This window comes from Rhamphochromis sp. 'chilingali' (genome assembly GCF_963969265.1).
Source record: "Rhamphochromis sp. 'chilingali' genome assembly, chromosome: 15".
NCBI lineage: Eukaryota > Metazoa > Chordata > Actinopteri > Cichliformes > Cichlidae > Rhamphochromis > Rhamphochromis sp. 'chilingali'.
The window spans coordinates 5,270,414-5,295,120 of NC_137942.1; the positions used below are offsets into that span (position 1 = coordinate 5,270,414).

The 24,707-nt window shown below is 43.7% G+C and overlaps 1 protein-coding gene across 1 annotated transcript in view; it reads right to left on the reverse strand.

Annotated features, from left to right (window-relative positions):
• Positions 1–10,697: 10,697 nt before the first annotated feature.
• Positions 10,698–24,707, reverse strand: part of lrrc4ba (leucine rich repeat containing 4Ba) — a 51,983-nt gene continuing 37,973 nt past the window's right edge. The window contains exon 3 of the mRNA XM_080905317.1: positions 10,698–16,566. Within this exon, the coding sequence (XP_080761443.1) occupies positions 14,620–16,566 (1,947 nt within the window). The 3' untranslated portion in view covers positions 10,698–14,619. The remainder of the gene's footprint in view (positions 16,567–24,707) is intronic.

The window sequence follows — 24,707 nt, forward strand, 5'->3', positions numbered from 1 at the left end:
TTTTGAACAGCTGATATATGTAAGGGTTGCAAAAAATATATATATTTTGAAATATGAGTCAAGCAAAGTTACCCTTTGAGGTCTGTCATCACATATGATAACTCTAACCCTAATCCTACAACACACTTTGGGAAAGAAGCAATTATTCAAATCAACTTTATTTATAAAGCGCCAAATTACAACATTCACTTCAAGGCGAATATAAGGTAAAGACCCTATGAGAATACAGAGAACAAGAAACTTCTGGCCGAACCAGGCTTAGGGATGGGGGGCTATCTGCTGCCACTGACTGGGTGTGAGGGGGAGGAACACAGGACAAAGACACGCTGTGGAAGAGAGCCAGAGTTTAATATAGTAACATTAAGATTAAAGATTGATGTGTAAACACATAGTGAGTGAAACACTCTATAACACTATATGTACTATATTTTTTTAACAAAAAGGAAAGTTTCCAGCCTCATTTTAAAAGTAGATGCTCTGTCTCCTGAATAAGCACCAAATATTTTAAATCCCCACTGATAGCAAATGGTGCTTTGGTATATCAGTCTAAAGCAAATATCTGCATAGTGCAACATAGTCAATGTATGCATGGTTATTTTGTTGGCTTCAGTCCTTTTTTGTGGTATAAAACTTGTATGCATCAAATTGTCGATAAAATCATCATAACTGTAGGGTCCATGAGTTGAAACAGAGATTCAGTGAGCCTGCATCTTGCTGTCATCTTAAATCGGTCATGTGATTTGGACATGCCGGCACATCCATGGACTCCAGAGGGTTAGAGTCCAAGGATAAAAATATGAAGTTGGAAATGAGCATACAGCTACACATTAAAGTTGCAGAAATCATGATGACAGTTAGCAGAACTAGATGTATTCATTACCTATCTCAGCTCCATTGGAGCAGTTGAGCATGCTACTACCATGGATCTGTTAAAGCCAAATTAATGTCTGTATGTTACAGACTAAGTGTCTTGGACGCTTGTGACGACAATGCTAAAATGCTAGCTAGCTTGGTTAGCTAACGTTCAAAAACAGACACTTCCTCATTTGTAAGAAACGTAAAAAAATATAAAACACTATTTAATACTACAACTCTATCCTTCAGCAAGAAGGTTCTGAGAATTAATTTGTGGGCCAGCTGGGACCCTTCTCTGGGTTCTTTAGTACTCTGGCCTCCTCACAGTCAAAACACGTGCTTGTTAAGTTAATTGGTGCTTCTAAATTGGCCTTAGGTGTGAATGTGAGTACGAATGGTTGTCTCTTGTCTCTCTGTGTTAGCTCTGATGGACAGGTGAACTGTCCAGGATGTTTTCTGCCTCTTGTCCAGTGACAGCTGGGATAGGTTCCAGCCGGGAGACCCAGATTTCAATTAGCAGTTAAGAAAATGGATGGATAGCCTTCTTGAGAAGACCTTTGGTGCACAGCTGTTATTTGTGAGAGAACCTTGATTTTCATTTTGACAAAGTAGCAATAAATAAAGTTCAAAATGAATAAGCATTATGTTCACCGAGGCTCAAAAAAGGGCTAATTTTGAGGTCCCAGTGAATGTCAATAATGGGATTGAGATTAACAGTGAATTACCACTTCCAGTGACGTAAAATCTCTATTCGAATGCCTGCCAGGTTGCTGAATCCACCCACGGGCACCCACGTGTCTGATAATCTGATAAACATTAATTTTTACACAACAAACACAGTTTGTGTCACCATTAATCATGTCTGCATGTTACAGCGGGTACATAGCACACTGCACATATGTCACACCGAGATGCGGCGCCTCGATACAGTATGCAGGATGTGTCATAGGTTGCACGTGTCATCCTGTCTTCATTCTCTCTCCCTCCATCTCTCTCCCGCTCTCTCGAAACCTGCTTTCTAATCAATAACTCATCTCTCGATGTCGATTCCCCTCTACCCCCACAGGAAAACAAATGTCCTTCCACAGGACAAACAAAGAGAGGGGAGGATGATGGTGGCAGGGGGTGAGGAGGGATGGCAGTGAAGTAAAGAGGTAAGTAGATAATTGAGAAAATACTGTAAACCCAGTGAAATGGCAAAAAAGCCTGTTGCAGTGAAGAGGAGGGGAAAGGTGGAGAGGACATGGGAGGGAAAGATGGGGAGTAGAGTTACAGAGGGAGGTGGAGGGAGAAGGATTAAACGGGCAGCCATGGGATGGATGATTAGCCCCTGTCTCCAAGGTTACACTTTACAACTGTATCACTGCAGAGCGGGACAGTGGTGATGTGAAGGAAGAGTGAGTGTGGGGCAGTGGAAGGGTGACACGGACCGTTCATCACACCAGAATGAATTAAAGAAGACAGAGACACCTCTTTCTGGCTGTGACCTTCACATCCAGAACTAACTCCAGCCTTGACCTCCAGACGAAGCTCACCTCCCAGAGTAACCATGCAGACGACGCCAACGTAGCATAAGCACCAGAGCAGAAAGAGAGACAAATGGCAGTGAGGAGCAGAGTGACATCCGACGGGCCCCAGAAGGGAAGAGGCAGGAGGGAGAAATCACTTAGATTCCAGCCAACTGCAAGAATTGGCCTTTAAAAAGGGAAGGAGAGACAACCCCCCCCCCCCCCCCCCAAAAAAAAAAAACCCCAAAAACTCATTTGGTCCTCCCTTTTCCTTTTTTTCTCCGCCTCTTTCTCAAATCACTATTCCAATCCCCCCGTCACTTTGTTCCCCACTGCCTTCAATCACAACTATTTTAACATAAGTAAAGCTGAGAGAGAAATAGACTCTTGTGATTGAGTTGCATGCTTTTGCCTCAGTGTTTTGTCACATATAAATTGCCCTGGATTTCATGCAGTCTGTTCTAATCTTATACATACTGCTGCTCTACCCTTGAGTCATGTAGATACTCGTGTCGGTGAGGTGAAAATGAGAATTGTTAGGTGGTTTTGCATAATCTATTCAGTGCGGTCGTGGACTGCACTCTTGATAGCATGTATGCAAAAGGAGGTGGCGTTGTATCAGCATTTTGAAGTTCCACCACATGACTCCACTGGAAAGAGCTAGCATTCGCCTTACTGATATCCTTCCACCATGCACTTAAACTAATCCACCCATGCAGAGGATGTTCATGCAATTCAAACCTGTTTTATTTAACACTGATTGTGCACAGACTTCATGCAAAAGAGGACAGTGCTTGTTTGCATTCCCCCCCTTCATGCACACACCCACACAAAGGCTGGAGGAGTAATACATAATGTGTAACTGGATTACAATAATCTGATTACAGAATTTACAGAATTTTGGAGGGGGGGAAAGGAAAAGCTAAGATTACATGCTAGATTACAGCTTTGAAAAAAGAATAAATACGTCCTGGTTTACATGTCAAAGCTGCTTGAAAGAAAATGGAAAAGTTCATGTATTAGATTTGAACAATTGGAGTAATCTGAAACAAGTAAAGCCAGATTGCAGTACCTACATATAAAACACCTTGGCGAACAAATTCACACAGTGCTGAATATTTTTAGTATTTCTGCACTGTTGCTTTGAGGTAAAGTTATATTTCTCTTTATTTTCATGTACGTCATAAGCCCACGTCAACAGTGCCAGAAGGGGGAGACAAAAGTTGTGCACTGCAGATATAAAGGCAAACAAAGTAAGAATGATACATTGGGTCTTGAATGCTTCTAAAAAATAAATGAGGCATTTTAGGCCAATTTATTAGACTTGATTTTTCCACAAGGGAAACACCAAGTCAAGTTTTCACACTGGATGCTGTCTTGCATGTTCGAATGATACAATATTTAAAGGTTTTCCCTTCAAAGCTGTGTTAACGGATTTACTTTACTGACTCTAAGGAATGTTGGTCTTTTGATTTTGCTGGTCAGTGCACCACTTTGATTCCAAAAACGATTTGATGGCTTGTTGCGAAGTTTTTTTATAAGGTTCTATGGTCCCAGTGATGGATAGGAATATGTTTTTTTTATCCCTTGGCAACACCATGAAGTGCACATCATAGTGCACATCGTAGTTTAAGGTAAAATGTCTTAAACAAAAAGTGCCAGCATAACATTTCATTTTTGCAGCTATGCTATGCAGGCAGTCTTCAATGCACGTGCAAATTTTAGTTTAAATTTGGCGAACGCTAACCACAACTGTGCACTTTGCCTGCACGTTGCTTGCTGCAAACCACTGAAAATAATGAGTGTCAGATCAGAGCGCAGGCAGGTGCTAGATCCTGTCCGAAAGCACCTTAACAGATCTGCTACCTTGGCTCAAAATTATCATGTTTTTTTAAATATACATGTTGCTGTGCAAGCACGATTTTAGCACTGCAACTTGCAAGACCCAAGACCCATCAAGTCTTTGATCTATTAGCCATCTCCAGCAGAGAATCATTGATTATGTTTCATTCCTGATTACATTATTGAACACGTTTTAAACCTGGACATTTAGAGAACTGTTCAATGCCCCAGCTAGAACACTGAACATTCTTTTTGAGGAAAGAGACATATATGCATGTTATCTGTTTTCTCGGATTAATTGTGCTCAGATCTCGACAGATTTGCGGCAATATTTAGTGAAAAATATCTTTTCAGAACTTTCATCCATAGTTTTTCTCAAATGATTATCTGGTCCAGGGCTGCAAAGCTGTTTTAGTCATAGGACAAGAGGCAGTATGCCCGTCTGTCACATACAATCACATCTTCACCCAGTTTAAAATCACTAATTAAACTAACATCAGTGTCGTGGGGCGATCGTGGCTCAAGGGTGTTCGTCTTGTAATCGGAAGGTTGCCGGTTCGAGCCCTGGCTCGGACAGTCTCGGTCATTGTGTCCTTGGGCAAGACACTTCACCTACCGCCTACTGGTGATGGCCAGAGGGGCCGTTGGCGCGATATGGCAGGCTCGCCTCTGTCAGTCTGCCCCAGGGCAGCTGTGGCTACAATTGTAGCTGCCATCACCAGTGTGTGAATATGAGAGTGAATGAATAGTGGAATTGTAAAGCGCTTTGAGGGGTCCCAAAAAGCGCTATATAAATGCAATCCATTATTATTATTATTATTATTCTTGGAACGCAGCTGGAGTATCTAGAGAGAACCCACGCAGGAGGGACATATGCAAACTCAGAGTACTTTGGAGTTTTGAGTCCCCAGTTTGGACCTTCTTGCGGTGCTTCATCATTGCACCACTGTGGATGGATGGATAGCACCAGACCTTGGTGCTTTTCTTGTCCACTGTCAGGCAGATAGCCACAAGAATTATGATATTAAAATTGTTTATGATAGACTTTATTTCACAAACATGACAGGAGAATCAGTATCACAGTAAAGCGGATTAAACCTAACACACCCCTACACCCATAATCTGCACCCATACACGCAAACGCACATATAAACGCACACAAATATTGTAAGCCAATAATTGTAACCCTGAGTCAGTACTATTCAGAAGCTGACCTCTTGGCAATCCCCCAGCCAGCACGAGCTAAGTGTTCACCGCAGGCTAAACAACATCCCACAGAACAACACACGCAAACATGCACCCACGTGAACACAAAGACACACAGGCATACAAGCAGACGTAGGGCGCAGGCGTAGGTCAGCAGCTCAGGTCACAATACACACCCTGCAGCCAGCCGGTCCACAGCCTCAGTGTCAAATCAGGTTTAACACAGTGACACAATCTCTTGGAAACACACTGCTGCAGCACGCTGAGGGGAAAAAAATGATGCTGACTGAAGGAAAATAACAGCGACATGGAAGAACACACACATTAAGAATTCACATGAATTCATTCACACATATGCGAGGCAAAATAACCTGCGGAAACAACATTTGTTACTCTAATGATGTGGCACACATGGTCTTCCACTTTTTTTTTTCTGTCTCACTGATTTTCATTAATAGACCTACAGTCATAAATAAGCAACACGATCTCACATTGCAATTTGTGAAAAAACGTTATTTTTATTTCATAAATTTCTCAGTATGGCACATGAACAGAGATCGAATGTTCTGAAAAAGATTTGGCACGGAACCTTGAAGCAGAACAAATCCACCGTTCTCCACACACACCATCTCTCTCTCACACACACACACGCACGCGCACACACCCCTGTGACATGTTCCTTCAGTGTTAATATGCACATCTGTGGTTATAACAGGTTAAAACACAGTCTTAAAAACAATCACAAGAACAACCATAGTCAATATTGCAGAAGAAAAGCTGAAGAGAAACAAAGAAGCAGATGGAGGCCATGTTTAATTGAACAGAGGGAAGGAAATATCAGAAGCCTTGGTTTGTTGTGGGTTTGTTTTCCATTTTCCTGAGAGAGGATCGGAGTGGTGCAGGGGGCTAACCTGGAGCACGACTGCACGTGTACTTGTTTATGTATGGGAGGATTAAGGGGTTAATGCAGAATCACAACATCTAGCTGCAGGGGGGGGTGGAAAATGGCAGTAGGAGAAGGTGGGTGGGGTGAAACACCAAATATGAGGTAGATAGAGAAGAGCGGAGGAGGAGAACAGAAGGGTTAAGGGGATGAGAAGCATGAGGGGAAGAAAGGGGGATAATGTAAGACATACTCCTGTGAGCAAGCAAGCATACGAGTGTGTGTGTGTGTGTGACTCAGAGGGAGAGAGAGGGGGGAGAGGCTGTGACTGAGGCTTTAGCTACATTTCTTAAGGAGAGGGTGAGAAAAGGCAGAGAAGCAGGAGAAGTCAGCCATGCTCCTCCTCTGCCTCCCTTGGGTCGGGGACAGAAAGGAGTCATTTCCCCTCTGGCGCTGGGTGACATATAAGCACCACAGCGGCCCTTCCTCCTTCATGTCTTTATCTCTGCCGCACACAATTACACAAACACGGATACCGTGCGCACTCGAGTGCACACAAGCACGCACGCAGCCCACTCGGACGTATGCATAAATATGCATACTTATGCCACTCATGCGGCTATTACACAAGCGCACACTGAGCTGGAGCCTTACACTGGTGCACACGCATGCAAACACACTCGCACATGTAGAGTAAAAAAACTGTACAGATATGGAGTGACAGGATGTCTCTCATTGTCAGCTTTCATTCCTCCTGTCATCCTCGTCCCTTTGCAGTCTATCTCTCCTTTCGCTTTCTCTATTTCTGTCTACTCTGTCCTCCCTCGTCACTCTGTTTCCTTTGGGCTCAGAGGGTGGGGAAGCCAGAGGCGACAGAAGCTGTTGCGTGGTAAGCAGGCTCTAGCGAATGTGGCACTGGCATGACGGGATGCACAGAAAACGCCGCAGCTTGAGCACAATCGAGGCCACTGCGGTGCCCGTCGAACGTCGCTCGTAGCCGTTCTCGAGCATCAGGGTTAAAAATATAACTTGAAAGGTTGGTGTCACATAGACTGCGAGCAGAAATGAGAGCAGACATGAAATGAGGGTACTAAGGGCCAGACCGGATAAATAAATCAGCACCAATGAGAGAAGCAGCATGCCTCACTGGCTGACATGAGGGGGTGGAGACAAAAAAGGGTAAAGAAAAATCAATATCTCCAGTAAAAGTTTATTTCATATTGATGACTGTTTACAACCGCTTCATCTTTTTCTAAACTTGAGAGGATGAACCAGGTCTGATTCAAAGCTCAGCCGGGGAAGCCTTAACTGGGTCAGTGCTGATTTCTACTCTAGTTTCACCTCTCCGAGACCAGACACCGTCTGACTTGACACTGAGTTGACATCCAGTGAGGGTTTGACCTCATGTCCTCTGGGGGCTCTGTTGCCTCAGTAGACAGATAAGCGGTTAGACAACTCCATTATCAAACCACCAGCCTACATACATATGGCTGTCGCTATCTCCTCCCTGCCCCCCATAAGGTGCTCCAACCAGACCTGAATTTACACTTCAAAGTGTTGAAATGTACTCCGTGGCCCCTGCCCAGCTTCAAACAAACATCACACACACACACACACCAGAGTGCGAATATGATGCCGAGCCAAGGCTCCCAGAAACAGTAAATCTGGAAGCTAGACTGCTGTGGATAGCAGGGAATATGCGTTTGGAAACTTAACTGTAAGCATGTCCGCTGAAAAACAAAAAACAAGCGCGTCCATGCTCACAGGTGTACACACGGGTGATCACACCCACAAACTACACCCTTTTTGGCTCCTACCTCAAAGCACACTGTGTTCTGTTGATCTTATGTGCTGCACAATAATGTTTAACATTTAGTATTTACTGTCATATTCCCATATATCATTGTGATGTTGTTTATTCTATTACTCTTGTTCTCTTCTGCTTGCTTTCTTTTTTCTTTCTCAGCAGGTGATCCAGATGATTGATATATGCATTTTTTTTCTCTGCCCGTTCTGTTGGTTTTTGTCTTTTGCCCTTCTCCCCCGTCCCTCTTCTCAGCTGTTTCTCTTTCCCTCTTTCTTTCTCCCCTTCTTTCCCCCAGTCAAGTCTGTCCCGTATTCAGTAAGTGAAAATAAAATAAACAATAAAAGAAAAAAAAAAAAAAAAAAAAACTTCAGCTCAGTGTAAAAATATAACAAATCAAAAAAAAAAAAAAAAAAAAAAAAAAAAAAAAAAGCATGTCCGCTGAGAGGAGCACAGCTGCTAGGTCAGCACATCCTTTAATAGTTACGAGCTTGTTCAGGCCACAACACAAGTCCCCGAGTCGGCGCTCATCACAAAACAGGAGGGGAGTTTTCCACAGCGCTCGAGGGCATGAAGTCTCTCCAGAAGTTTCCAAATCCCAACACGAGCCACAACATCCCAGATTGTTCTCAAAACACAAATCTGCATTTGAAAGTGCAATATGGTCGCTGTCAGATGAAAACCTTCCACAGCCCCAAATGTCAGCTTTTCAGGATCTAAGAAAGAACGGGCCTCTTTTGTGGAGTTCTGAAAAGGTTTCACTTCCAAAACGGCCTGTAGCGTCTAAGAACAAATACTAAAATATAATCACTCCACTGATGTTCAAAACTGCAGTTGGAAGGTTTTCACACGACAACACTGATATTCTCCTTTATGAAGCATTCATGAGAAGCTCTGTGTTAAGCAGTGCTCCAGCTTTATGATTCCCATTAATCGGTACTTTACAATTACATGGGCTGTGAGCGTGTCCCATTTTGCTATTCACAGCAACTCTGTGGATTTTTCTCAGTTTTCCTCTGAGCTGCAGCTCAGCGGCCCTCTGACCCACAGCTGAGTGACACAGAGGAGATAGTCATCCGGGATGAAACACCACTCATCACTCTCACGTCACGGCCCACACACTCTGACAGCCCTCTCTGACTCCACACAGCTCAAAGCTCACAAGACGGCCAAAATGGACATCTTGCGCCCGGCGCCATTGTTTCCAAGGCAACAAGGAAATAAGCCATGCGCTAATGTCCCAGTCGCTCTCAAATTACGGACACCTTCACAGGATGTAAAACACACACGTGTGGACTGAAGCATGATGGCAGCAGTTCAGAGGTTTGCATTAACCTTCGCTGCACCTCAATCAATAAATCACTCCTTCAGTCAGTGTCAAGAGGGCACGCGTGCCCTGGTGTGTGTGTGTGTGTGTGTGCACGTGGTTCTTAAATGTATAAGTACCCAAGTGCACGGTCAGGTTTGAAAAGTGGCTGCAGAGCAGGGTTTTCACAGTGATGACACAGAAAAAATGTCTTTGCACATCTCATCTCAAGCTCTGGCAGGAAAAAGAGCATCGCAGTGACAAAAAAAGTTCCTCAGTTCTCTCATAATGTGACTGAACACAGTGACCCGGGCATCTGAAAACTGGTGCCATCAAATCGGCCTTAGACCAGTGTGACGGCGATAAAGCCAGCATAGCGAGACAGGGCTGCTGCTGTTGGGATGGTGGAGTGGAACGGTGTGGGGGGGCTGGCTCGGTGACACAGTGGCACACAAAACACTGCTGCACTTATTAGAAGCAGCACTCATCATGTGAGGAGACAAGCTGCAACATTTGGCTCCCGTGGACCGTCTTGATGACCGTGTGAAAAATAATAGCTATAACGATGCATATAAATTACAACCCGTTTGATGCTTCTGGCCTCTGCAATGTGGAGAAAATTAGCACTGGTGACTGCACATGCATCATTGACACCCTGTGTATCAATAATGCATTGAGTTCGGCTGTCACTTCTCTGCTATTTTTAAAGGGGGGGGGGGGGGGGTGATAAAAAGAAATGAGGCAGCGTGGTGCTCACACGGGGCTTGTAGTGCTGAGGTTAACATGTGTGCGGGGCTGCCCTCGGGGACAGGCCCTGTTTTCAAACAGTGCTGGTCGCAACAAGCGGCAGATTGAACCAGTGTCCTCCCATCTGCAACTACGCAAACCTCACCCACCGCAAGCGAGCTGCCCAAAAATCACTTCATGTGCAGCATTACTGTTATGACTAGTCACATCACCGTCAAGGTGATTAACCACAAAACAGCCACTGAAAATGCACATTAAAAATCACTTAAGCTTCGCCAACAGGCGTTTCCCTGAGCCAGGGCGAAACAATAAAAATAAATGGCACAATCCAAAACGCTAACCTTCATTAGCTGGCTAAAAGTGTGAGGTAAACATAAATTGCTGCTCATCTTGACCCTTGACCCCGAACTTGACAGGGAGCTAAAAAGACGATGAGGATTTGGTGAAAGAGGAGGTCGCCTCGATCGAGAGGACGTTTCATCACTCTTAGTATGCAGAGAAAGAGAGACAGAGAAGGGGGGGGGGGGGGGGGGGGGGGGAGCTGCTTACGCAAAAAATAAATAAAAAACTGTATTTTTACTTTAAGTGTCAGTGAGAGGATCACAAAAGTTGCCTGAAGCAGAGGGAGACAGACAGAGCTGGTTTAAACTGGGGATTTAAAATGGAGGTCTGACCGCCCCTCCTCCCTCTTCCCCTCTTTACACAACCGAGCTAGCAAAAGCCCACCTGAGCACGCACGCACCTGTGCAGGAGCGCACACACCGAGCAGCGCTGCATCAACAATGGTGTAACATCTCTTGCCATAAACAGCGTACCGCTTCAAATGTCCTGATTTCCTTGCCTTACACAACAGTACAACGGGCATTTTATAATCCAGAGCTGCACATGCACTAAACGCACTCAAGCTTGGACTCACACGCGCACATATTCTGGTGATTTTCACCTATTCCCCGAATGGGTGAATGAGCGGGTCCCTTCCTGCACAGTAAACAGCATTTCCATTAGATTGTTGGGAGTGTGTTCAGTGCTCTGTGACTCAGACACTGCAGCACTGTGACTGTGTGTCTCCAGCTCAACCGCTGCTCTCTCTCTAACACCGAGCCTCAATAACATGGCCTCTGGTTTGTGCCACTTCACAGGAGCTATAGGGGCTACGCAGCGCTTTCCAAAGTGGCGAGCTACCACAGGCGATAGGCAGGGCACGCAGTATTTGAAGAATTAGGGGGGCAATAGCTTTTGTAACAGTCCTTGCTTTCAGCCACAAACCTGGCGCGCGCACACACACACCACACTCTTACCCACCAGCATGCCCACATGATAATTTCACTGTTATTTGCACACACAGAGGCAGATGAATATGTAAATAACTTGTGAGCAGAATATGGATCCCTTGTGCTTGGGAAGGAATATGTTAATGAGAGATGCAGGGTATGAGTGTTAATCACAAGTGCTGGGTGCATAAATGTGTGGTGGCCTATGCAAATTAAACACATAGGGGAGAGTGGCATGTAAATCGTATGATTCACTAAGAGAAAGTCAGCGGCGTGAGAAGTATAGTTGCTGGTGTAAACAAATCAACCACATTAACGAGGAACATTACCGGGGTGAATTACTTGGCATGGAAAAAAAGAAGAGGAGTTCTATACCCTCTGCTCTCGTCTGTTTAGCATTCGAAACCCAAATCAAGACGCTGTGATAAGGGCTGTCGCAGCAGCAACAGTTGCCAGGGAAACCTGATGGCAAGATGCTGAGGGTTGGAGGGTGGAGGGAGTTTTATGTGAGGACATGGGCACAATGCTCAGGTTGATTTGCTACCACTGAAGGAACACTGGCCGGCTCGTCGAGATATGGCACCTCAAAAGGAACGAGACGGACAGGAGAGGGGGAGGGCGACCGGCTGCCTTACGAGGAGCCGATGCTGACGGCGTTTGGCGCATTAGTCTGAGGGTGTAGTCATGGCAACGAGGTGTTGACATAGCGCAATCGCACTCTGAGCACTGTGATGGTGATGACATTCACGAAAAGTACAGAGCGAGTGTGATTGAGCTTGTAAACCGGAGCAGGGCCTTTCCTGTCCCCCTGTGCAGAAAATAAAAGGACCCAGTGCTGACCATTTCACATTCGCTATGTCTCATCTCAAGAAGAGCCAAAGGGACACAAACAGTGATACTACAAATAAAGTTGATTGTAACATAAAGGAGAAAAAAAATATATAGCCACCAAATTTCACAGACTTCCACTGCCATTTTATGTGCCAGTTTTTTTTTTTAATTTTAAAAGTGACCTCTGCTAACAGAACATCTCTCATAATTATAACCAGTGTAATTAGCTAATTATAATAACAATAACAATATTACAATAAAGATAACACTTGATTTAAAAATAAAACAAAAAAAATCAAACTAGATAAAAACCCAAAATGAAAAACACTTATCATAATAGTTTTGTTTCCTTTTTTTTTTCAAAAGAGATCTATAAGGTTCTATATTTTTTTTCATTTAATTGTACTTTTTCTTTAGAAAAAAAGTTCCCCCCATCTCTGTTTCCTGTACTGCACGTCACTTCCTTCCTCTTCACTGAACGAGCATCGCTTACCTTTAGAAATGCTTGGCAATGCCTGTCGTCCATTTAGTAGTTCCCTGCTGCCATGAAATCCACGCACACACGATAACACTGAGATACAGTTGCGAGATAATCCTCTGCAAAGATGCAGTCTTCGTCAAAGGTTCGTGTCCTGTCTTTAACGTGTGACAAACATGAGGGTTCCTGACTGCTTGAGACAGTTGGAGGAGTTGGTGAGAACTGGACTGAGGAAGCCATTTAGAGGGGGCCAAGTTATTTCCTGCTGATGCATGTGGAGTAGTGGCACGCCGTCCCGCTGCTGTTCATTAGCCGAAGTCCAACAGGATCAGTCATAAACAACTTCAGCGTCATATACAAATGAAAAAAAGTACTTTTCAGTTATTTGTAGGCACAAGTAGTAATAATAATAGTCGCATGAATGCTAATAATGATAACATAATCCCTTGGATAAATCTCAAATGATCGGCTGAAATCAAATCTGGAGACGTCTGTAGAGCATGCTAAATCAGCATGTGCAACATTTTGTGTCATTTCATGTGCTAATCATTAAACGTTCATTATGACAAATAAAGCTAAACCTTGTTATCATTATTACCGTTCCGATTATTATTATTAACACTCCCGCTAGGCTGTAGCTGTACCAAACGATGGAGAGCTGTTGTCGTATTTCGTATTTTCGCAGTAGAGCATAAACACGTCCCTTCTCCGGTGACCCTGTTTATGTGAATGCGACAGGAGAGGGGAAAACACGCTCTGTGGCTACAAAAAAGTCAAGACCAAAATAAATTCACTCAAACATTTTGTCTGTTTTGCTTTTTTTTGTTGTTTTTTTTTCCCCCACTCTCCCACGTGTCCTTATGCGGCACAGTCAGTGGCCATTTTGTTCCAAGTTGAGGGAAGTAGTAAGGGGGAGGGGGGGGAGGGCAGTGGGGTGGGGGGCACTAAAACAACTGTGTGTGTTTTTCTTTTTAATATATTCTTCAGACGTCGTAGTTTTTAGTCAGAAGCTTGATAAAGATTCTTTATAATTTACTTCTTTGAATGAAAATATATTTACGGTATATATAATATGTACTTTAGTCCTTTTTTTTAATACATCGCTCTTTGTCCTTCATGCCACGGGGTTTCTCTCCTCCCATGATAGCCCACTCTGTTGCTTTCTTCCCTCAAAGAAGACAGTAGCCAGTAAAGTGTGAAAGGGAAAAAAGTGAGAAAGTGAGAGAGAAGTGAAACCACTCGGAAAAAACAATTGCTGTTGTTTTCTCTCCCTGCAAAGTACTAGTCTGTGTTCTGAACAGTATCGCTGCTCTGCTCTGTATTTTAGTGCTTCCTGGAAACCTGGGACAGCACTGCTCACCCAAATCATTGTTTGTTATTCGGAGTCTCTGCCAAACACTAATCTGAAAACATGTTCAGTAGCCAATATTATGTCTCCCTCTAAATATATACACTGAGTGTGTCTGGAAATATACGAAGCTATCTGTAAAAAACATACAGGCTGTTGTTCATAGCTGTCCACTGGGTGAAAAGAGTTGGCTTGATCTTGGACTTTGGCAAAGACTATAGCGGGTTGCGCACATGATTGTGATTTTTGTGGTGATCGTTCCATGTGTTGGTGTCTGACTTAGTGTAAAATTATGTTCAGATGCTATTTGTGGGACTGATCAGATGCAGTACTGTCTCCTTCAGTCTTCCTATCTGCTTCTACCTGCCAAGATTGACAATACAAAGCAGCAACTACGAGAAATTTCATCTTTTTTTTCTGAAACCCGTCCACGAGGACGGTATAGGCTACAGTCAGTTCAAATATTCGCGTACTTTCTATATCACTGTCACTATCCAGCATCCCTTTCCTCTTACCTCATACTTCTACCCTCACTTTCACTCAGATTTGAGTCTCTTGCACATTTTCCTTGGAGCCACTCTTAAAAAGTAGTGGCTCGTTCTGGCCTTTCCCCATCAGGCCTTTCAGAGAATTGTGGAGACCCAGTTGAGGAAGGGGCACTGGGGAGGGCAGAGTGCCACCTGTCGGTGTTCCCCCACCAGTGGAGGTTGGAATCTGGGAACAGGATATGTTCTGTGACTGAGAGCATGGTGAGGGGTTGTTATTGTTGTTGAGGCCCACAGATCCTGTGCCCAGGCCCAGGCCCATCATGTTGTTGTTGAAGTGATGAGTTTTGTAGTAGTGGTTGAGGTGCTCCGATCGAGCCAGGTTGGGCAAGTTGACTATCTCTGGGTGGTGCAGCCTGAGGCTCTGGGTACCTCCAATTCCACTGCTTCCGCTCTGTGTCACGGTGGCTCCGCCTGAGATGCCGCTGCCCCGACCACTGGCCCCAGCGCCGAGCTCATCCTCCACATTGATGATCTCGATGGCACGTGCAGGGCCGTGATGTTTGTGCAGCTGGTGCTGCTTCCTAAGCTTGTAGAACACCACCAGCATCACGGCTGCCATGAAGGTTATGGCTACGAAGCAGCCAATGATGATCTTGGTGGTCTTCATCACATCATCCATTAAGGTAGCGTCTGTGATGGGCTCAGTGAAGGTGGGTCGAGTGGCGCGGGGAGAGGAGGAGGACCAGCTGATAGGCAGAGAGGAGTCTGTGGTAGCAACACCGTCTGGCCACAAATCAGAGGGAGTGGGGCCAGGTGGAACACGGATGAAGGTCTCATTGATGGCAACCAACGCATAATCATTACCTCCAACAGTATCCACAGTTTCCACAGTAACTGTTGTAAAATAGGTGTAATTGACACTAACATCAGCAGCAGTAACGTTGAGGACAGCGGTTGCAGTGGTATTTCCAGCAGCGTTAGTCACCATGCAGGTGTACTGGCCCGTGTCTCGCAGGGTTACATTGGTGAAGTTGAGCGTGCCATCGTGCAGGACCGATATCCGCACGCGGTAGGAGCCGTGGGTCATGAGAGTGCCATTAGGGGTGATCCAGTTGACGGATGTTGTGGATGTGCTCGTTCGACACTTCAGCTCGGCAGCCATACCCTCGGTGACATTGAGGTCTGTAGGTGGCTCCACAATGACGGGCGCATAGCAGGTGAAGTGGCTTTGGTCAAGCTCTCCAATGTATTTGCCTTTTAAGAATGGTGGAGCATGGCAACGAGCGCAGCAGGTGGTGTTGCTCGGCACCGTCTCTTTTAACCACCAACTAAGCCAAAGCACATCGCAGTTGCACACCCAGGGGTTGTGGTTAAGGTGTACCCTCTCTAGCTGGTGAAGGGGTGTGAAGAGATCGTGGGGCAAGGAGTGGAGGGAATTATGGGATAAGTTGAGCTCTTCCAGGTTTTTCAGGTCATCAAAGGCATTGCGCTCAATGACGGAAACCTGTGAGTGCATTAGCCACAGCTTGCGAAGAGAGACCAAGCCTTGGAAGGAGCCGGGACGGATGATCTCCAGCCTATTTCCTGACAGCTCCAGCTCTTCCAAGCGCACAAGAGCTGTTAGTTTGGGAATGTCTTTCAGCCCACACATGCCCAAGTTTAGGTACCGCAGATTGATGAGGCCAACAAAAGCTGCGTCTGAGATGAAATCCAACTTCTTGAGCTCACCCAGGTCCAGGCGACGTAGCGAGGGCACACGGTGGAAGGCATAGCCTGGCAGAGTCTCGATGGGGTTGTTGCGCAGCCACAGCTCCCGCAGCTTGCTGAGGTACTCAAAGGCATGTGATGGCACCAGCGTGAGGCGGTTGTCAAAAAGCTCCAGCGTGTTGAGGTTGGGCAGGCCATTGAATGCTCCAACTTCAATCTGACGTATCTGATTCTTGGACAGCTGGAGGATTTCAAGGTGCCTCAAGTGCTTGAATGTGTCCGACTTGATAACCTGGAAGGACAAGTAATGATAAAGTTACTGCAAAACATGTAGGATTATTAATGGAGCTTACTGAAAGAAAGGTATCTGAACAAAATGAAAAAAAGGAAGCTGTGTTTTACAGCAGCTATTTAAAACAAACTCGATTACACCTTTCATAATAACAAACCAAATACACTTATAAAATGTTAATTTGGCTGTCATGCATTAGTTCTCAATGAGAATGAAGATCAATAACAGCTTCCCTAAATGTTTAATTTGCTTTTTTATTTATTAAAGAATACCAAATGATATAAAACCTTTAGCAGACATGCAGCACTAATACTGACATTGTTTATTGTTTATTGTTTGTTTTTTTCCTTTTAGGGACAATGCACATTAATCAAGATTACTGTAATGTGTCAGTGTTTTCATTTTACAACTATTAAATTAATCTTTTAAAATATTTTAACTTATACAGAGAAGATTTTAAATGATTGTCAAACAATACCAAACAGCCATTTAACCAAAAAATGTCTCATTATATTACACATGACAATGGCAGAAAGGACACAGTGAGACAAAATAGAAAAAAACAAAACCAAAACAAAACACAAGCACGCAGCAACTAAGTGTGATAGCAGCTCTGGTTTCTTCTCTTGTGGTTATTTTAAGGTCTAAGATTACTTGCAGACTGTTATGCTCATTCCCACCTGCACATTTTTATCCTTGGATTTTGTCAGAATGCAAAATCCAATGATAGTTAAAAGTTAAAAGTTCATTTTAGCGCTCTCCCTTTAAGCTAAATCTCTTCCGATTTGCTTGTTCTCAAAAACAGGTGGGCTGGACCTCTGTTCCCATGGTCAGAGGGATGAGTCCGAGATGGCTGTATTACACATCGGAAGTGACTGGTTTATATAGTTGCATTAATACATTTAAAGTTGGATGTTTAGGCTTGTTCCTGCAAATATGATACACAGAGAATCAGGTGAGCAGTGAATAAACCTCTCCCCCTGAGCCTACAGGTAGAATCAGAGAAGGTGGAGGGGTTAAAAGAGCCTGCAGCAATGCAGGGGAGCAATGGTACTGACAAGTCAGAGGGAGAGATGCAGAATTTTTCAGATTAAATAGACAGATAAATTCCCGTGACAGATTGGTGATCTGTCCCCCATTGTAGCTTGAATAGTCTCTGGTCACCCCACGATCCTGAATTGGATAAGCTGAAAAGGATGGATGGATGGATGGCAAAACTGGAACAATGTGTTTGATTTCACAAGAGGAAAGTGAGTGGTTGATGGTAAGTATGTATCCATCAGTGATATCCACTCTCAGTGACATCATGCAGAGCCTAGAGTAGAAAAAAACTGCCTGAGCCTGAACATTGAGAGCAGCTTGAATCCTGATCTTTGGGGTCACGGGAATTACTTATTACTTAGTACTTATTTTGACCTCATTACTTGAAATTTTTCTCCGTATAACATGAGGATCCACCAACAGTATAAGATAAGATAAGATAACCTTTATTAGTCCCACACGTGGGAAATTTGTTTTGTCACAGCAGGAAGTGGACAGTGCAAAAGTTATGACGCAAAAATTAGAATACAATAAGAATAAATACAGTACACAGCTGTACAGAATAGAATAAAATAATATACTATATACAGTAGAATAAAATAGAATAAAAATATACAATAAGATAAAAATAGAATACGAATGCTATATACAACTGAGTAAAAATACAACGATGCCAGAAAAGATTATTGCACTTAGTATTATTGCACATGTGTGGATGTGTGTGCTTGATCAGTTAAAGTCTTTATTATGGAGTCTGACAGCAGTGGGGAGGAAAGACCTGCGAAATCTCTCCGTCCCACACCGTGGGTGCCGCAGTCTCCCACTGAAGGAGCTGCTCAGTGCTGTCACAGTCTGCTGCATGGGGTGGGAGATGTTGTCCATCAGGGATGACAGCTTAGCCGCCGTTCTCCTGTCACTCACCACCTCCACTGGGTCCAGAGGGCATCCTAGAACAGAGCTGGCCCTTCGGATCACCCTGTTCAGTCTCTTCCTGTCCCCAGCAGAGATGCTGCCGCCCCAGCAGACCACACCATAAAAGATAGCAGAAGCCACCACAGAGTCATAGAAGGTCTTCAGGAGTGGGCCCTCCACCCCAAACGACCTGAGTCTCCGCAGCAGGTACAGCCTGCTCTGCCCTTTCCTGTAGAGGGCGTCTGAGTTATGAGTCCAGTCCAGTCTGTTGTTCAGATGAACACCAAGGTACCTGTAGCTGTCCACAGCCTCAATGTCCATACCCTGGATGTTCAGTGGTTGCAGTGGAGAATGCTTGTGCCTGCGGAAGTCTACCACCAGCTCCTTGGTTTTACTGGCGTTGATCTGGAGGTAGTTCAGCTGGCACCAGTCCACAAAGTCTTGAGTCAGTCCTCTGTACTCCTTGTCGTCCCCATCAGTGATGAGGCCGACTATTGCAGAGTCATCAGAGAACTTCTGCAGGAAGCACTGGGTGGAATTGTGGGAGAAGTCTGCAGTGTAGATGGTGAAGAGGAACGGAGCCAGAACCGTTCCCTGTGGGGCCCCCGTACTGCAGACGACCCTGTCCGACACACAGCCCTGAGTCCTCACATACTGTGGTCGGTCGGTGAGGTAGTCCAAAATCCAGGTAGTGAGGTGATGGTCCACTCCAGAGTTCTCCAGCTTGTCCTTCAGAACCGAGGGAAGAATAGTGTTGAAGGCACTGGAGAAATCAAAGAACATGATTCTCACAGTGCTTCCAGCGGTCTCCAGGTGAGCGAGGGAACGATGTAGGAGGTGAATGACGGCATCATCTGCTCCAATGCCAGGCTGGTAGGCAAACTGAAGTGGGTCCAGTGATGAGCTTGTTAGGCGCCGAAGCTGAGCCAGGACCAACCGCTCCAGGGTCTTCATCAGGTGGGATGTCAGAGCCACCGGCCTGTAGCTGTTGAGGTCCTTGGGGCGTGAAGTCTATATATTTATATATATCTATATATTTTCCAGACAACAATAAAAAGCGTAATCGGCCCCTTTGCTGGATGTTCCAAAAAAGGAGAAAATCCTATTGCGACGGCTGAGTGGCCAAAGAATATTTTCTTCCCTGAAAGACAAATGTCTTCTTTAATTCTGCATTCTGTTATTCTTATGTGTTAATCTGTTTCCAACATGTAATTAAATTATGTTAATCTGTTCTTAGCAAATAATCTTTGGAATTTGGAGATGGTCTAGTTTTTGTAATGTTACAAATCAGTGCGAAAACAAACACACAAAGCAAAGCAAAACAAAAAGAAAAAACATTGCTAATGAATGACTTACGGGCTAAATGTATGTTTAAGTAAAGAAGCCATACATTTAAATAAAAATGTATTTTTCTCCTAATACTGATAACTGCTGACCCTCAGTGATTCCTGCTGCTGTCTGCATTTGAGAATGACTCCCTCTGACTATGGAGATAAACATGATCAAATTAAGGGTTTCCCTGGCCTCCACGTTAGACTTTCTCTTAAAACAATATGCATTTGAGTAATGGAGTTACACTGAGTGCTCTGATTTACAATCAGAGGTTGTAAATAGCAGGGATACAATAAAGCTTAAGTCAACAACTTTGGCTAACACCCACTGAGAATACAAATCTTTAGGACAATTCTGGACTGAAAAGATGGTGGATGTCCCACCCACGTCCTCAAAAACTCAATCAACAGCCAACACCAACGAACATATGAGCCAAATGTGTTCACATACTAGAGGTTCATGATAGGGCAAGCTGTGAGGCTGCACCTGCTGTCTTTGTAAAGGTGTCATTGTGAAGCCATAATTCAGTAGACTCACCCAAAGTATGTGACAATGAGTGAATCTGCACAAGAGGTAGTTTATTGAAACTAAAGCAACAAACATCAAATGTACTTCATGCCCAGCGAACCAGCTTTTAAAGCCTGAAATGCCCAGATGAGCTGCATTACCTGACGACCCTCCCATGTCAGACTATTGTCAGTAAAAGGAGGCAGGGACTCCCATGGAGATAGTTGGAGGTACGTCACATTGCATGGAGGCAGTATAAGCTTTTAAAGCTTTATCCTGGGCAAAAATATCAGACTTTTTAAGCTTCAAAAGATCTGATTTAACTAGTGACTCTATATTAGCCAAGAAATTTCTCTCCCTATTCACCAACAATTTAAGGAAGATACTGAGGCGTTCCAAAACCAGCTGAGAGACATAATCTCCCCAGCTTGCCATGGGTTTCCCCCAGGATCTTCTCCCACTAGGAAATGCCCCCAAACTCTCAACTAGGAAGCATCCAGGAGCTTAGACTGCTGCCCGCAGGACCCGGACCTGGTTGAGCTGTAGAAAAGATGGATTGATGGAACGGTGGATGGATGGATTCTGCACATGTAGTTTCACAATTGCTCTGTTTCCCATTCATTTAGAAAATAATTGCCAATTGGACGGCTATGGAATTGCAAGACTTGCTTCTAAAAGGACTGTTTTTGCCATTTAAGTTGGGGTCAAATACACCCAGTGACCAAAATAAAGTTTTAGGAATTTGATCAGTAGCCCACATTATGACTACAGCACAGCTCAACTTGTACTGATGAAAAATGGCAAAAAAAAAAAAAGGTCACTTTTAATTAGTAGTTTCATGCTTCATTTGACAATATATCACATGACAAAAAGCAGTTAAACTCTTGACTTTTCATTAAATCTGAAAGCACTGTGGTAAATTTACTGTAAACCCAACCCTGTCTTAACCCTGACCATATTTCAGCGCTTGCTGCAGACACAAAAGTGCTTTTCACACCGTTGTTACCGTGAGACTCAGGGGGCTTGCTACTGACACATTATAATCCCTTGCTAATAAGCTGATTATCAGTGTTGGACTACAGTATTCGCATAAAGTGTCACGACAAACCACAAAGGAACTATGAAATTAAATTAATACATTTTTACTAAATTTGGTGTGACAAACAAAAAGAGATGATTTTGTCTGCAGGAAGACATGAATCTGAACTCTATGGGTGCCACGGGCCCTGGACAGAGCACAGTAGCATTGGTGTGGTCCAACTGGAGCTCATTTGGCGTGAAGTCAAAGACACACAGTTTAGTGAGCGCGACTAAAAGCCCCTTAAATCTCTGACTGTTTGAGATATGTGCAGCCAAAGCCCTCAGTGAGGCACACAGAGGCTCCTGGAGTCAGGCCATTGCTTCTTCTGTATGTAGAGCAGGAGCGGGGGGAGAGGAAGAGGGGAGTTGATAGGCAAAAGGAGGGAGGGGGCGAAAAGGGAGGGGTGAGGATGTTAAGAGGGGGTGGGAGCTGTCAAGGCTTTACTCTGAGGGTACTCAGTGAAGGAAAAAATAAGCCAGAGAATCTAGGATGCCTTCAGGTGTTAAAACATTTTTAGATTTTTAATCATTTCAAGTGGGGCTGCAGGATACAACAAGCCGAATCCAAATTTTGTAGGCTAAAAACAAAACGCAACAAATACTCTTCTTATTTCCTTATTTTTTTCTCCCCTTTCATGTTAACAGCATCTCTTAAAGCCTCACGTACCAAATCAAGTGGCGTGATGTCCCATTTCTGCTCCGTTAACGTCACATAAAGTTTAATAAGATGTTTTCTCCGAGGAATAGAGAATATCAGGCTGCTCGGTCCAATGTACAGAGCAATTTGACATTATAAGAGATGCACTGGACAATTTTAACAACGTTTAGGATACTCGTTGCTTTTCATTAGAGGAGATAAAATGTTGTGGAAATGAATTTAAAACCACAAAAGAACAAGGCACTGTCAGGAACATGAGGATGGATCCAGCTACATCAAATGCTGCAGCAAAGACTAAAATCAACCCACTCGGTTTATAAATTTAGAGATTCATGTGCTTTGCATCGATGGTCTGTGGTTAAATGATCTTCCCCTGCAGCTGTAAAGCCACAAATGCTGTCTAGGGACTCGAGATAAATTGGTAATGCATACAAAAGGCAGCTCAGTGTCATGGAAATCTGCCTTGCTTTCAATTCATAAAATATTCCCTCAGTTCACTAGAGGCTTAAGTGTATTTTTCTACCATTATAGCCGCTTACTTTCTTGTCTTTTCTTAGAAATAAAGTTTCCAAGAGAGAACCTGTATCAACAAGTTAATCCTAACATCCACAACTGCAAACGCAAATGTTCGCTCTGATAGCGGGCAAAAAATGCAAACACAAGTGTTAAAGACACATAAGTGTGCTGGTGTCTGTGTATGTGTTGATTTTTAGATGTGTGCATTATGATGTGAAAATCCTCAATCTGCTATACAAGATGCGACTGTGCTATATCACTGACTATGCAAATATCTCCTTTCATAATAAAAGAAATAAATGAGTTTGTAGAGAAGTGTCAATAGGTTATTTGCTGAAAAGAAATGCTGAAAATGTGGCGTATTTCAAATGCCAGAATGAGTGTTTTCTCTGTGCATTGATTGTAAAAAAGAGAATGAACCATGACCTCCAATCAATTAGTGTTGTAGGAAAAATGACTGGCAGTCAGCACCTTCAGAAATTACATCATGCATCATGATGCAGCTTATGATGCTTACAGAAATAAACTGCATGTATTGTATGCTTTTCTTTTTAGCAGTTTATGTGTGAATATTTGTGTCATATTCCAGAGTTTCCCACACACAGACTTTACTTCGGCGAGTCGGTTAGTATATTTTGGTGAATCATTTTAGCATCTTTTTTTTTTATTAATCTCAGAGAACAACATCATCTGCAGTATATTATTATTAGTATATGTTATTGGACATCCCTTCACTCTTGTTTGGAAAATCCAGTCATTATTAGCCAGCTAGCTCCAGCCCTCCCCCTTTTGTGTTTCCCCATTAGCTTAATGGCTAGGTGACTGGATCACTATTGTGAAGATCTACTATATAGTTTAGCTGCGTGAATCCTTCCTCTCTCACTCTGGTAGACTCCAATGGCTCGTTCTTGGACTGCAGATTGCCGTGGTAGTCCTTGTTCTTGAGCTGAACTGTATTCAATCTACAACCTGTAACAGATAGTGAACCGCTTCCTCTGCTGCCACCCAAAGGTAACCGAAGCAGAACAATCAGTATCAGTTGGGGGATGTGAGAGTCCTTTGAGAAGCAGCTGATTACTAATACATGATACCTTTTGGTAACTGAGATTCATAACAACAACAAAAGAAAGACTTTTTTTATTGTTGCCATTTTTTATAGCACTATAACTACTATAGGTAGCATATTAGTTCCTTGTTGTAGTGGTTAACACATTCCCCTTTACATCTGAAGGATACTGGGTTCCAGACTGGCCGGAGACAGAAACCCAGCCTCAGGGAATTAAAAGCTGGTGCTCTTTTTATGCCAATCCCAACCATTTCTCGATTCCCTGGCACAGCCCTCCCAAGACAAGTAAAATTTGGAAAATCTGGAGTAAAATCCAGAAAATCCAGAAAAAATCCAGATCAAAAATTTGAATCTATCTGCTGTGTCTCCCATGAGCAGGTACTTTTCTAGGTACTGCAATTCTTTTGAGAAGTGAAAGGGGAGGCATGTAGCTACAAGTGTTCTAGTCTACCTATATACTGTATGCTAAAGAAGGAGGCCCATTAAAAAACCATGTGAAACACAGAAGAATTCCCATAGCACCTCAAAATCCCTATGTGGGAGAGGGCGACCAGTGTAGCTGTTGCAATTGCTCTGTCATAACTCATTGATAAGAAAGTGATGATTTATCCTGATTTATCCTTATCTATCCTGCTTTGCAGTCCAAGGAGGAAATCTTCCAATTTTGCAAGAAATTTGGAACTAGTACAAACAAGCCACTGGTACAAACTACTAAATATCCAGTATTGTTAAATCCTACTGTTCATCCGTCATAACATACTTAGCAATTAAAATATTTGCAAAGGAACAACTTATAAACTGTTGTTTAGCTCACACGCCTGCTTTTGAGTGCACATGTACAGGGCTGTGGAAACGTGTTTGCCCCTTTTCTTATTTCTTATTTTCCTTCCATATTTGCTACTGTTTCAGGTCACCAAACAAATTTTATTATTGGACAAAAGCAATATAGAAAATGCAGGTTTTTAATTATTATTTCATTTAGAACTCAGAGCAACATCTAAAGAAATGCAGGCCTTACTAGTTGGTTAT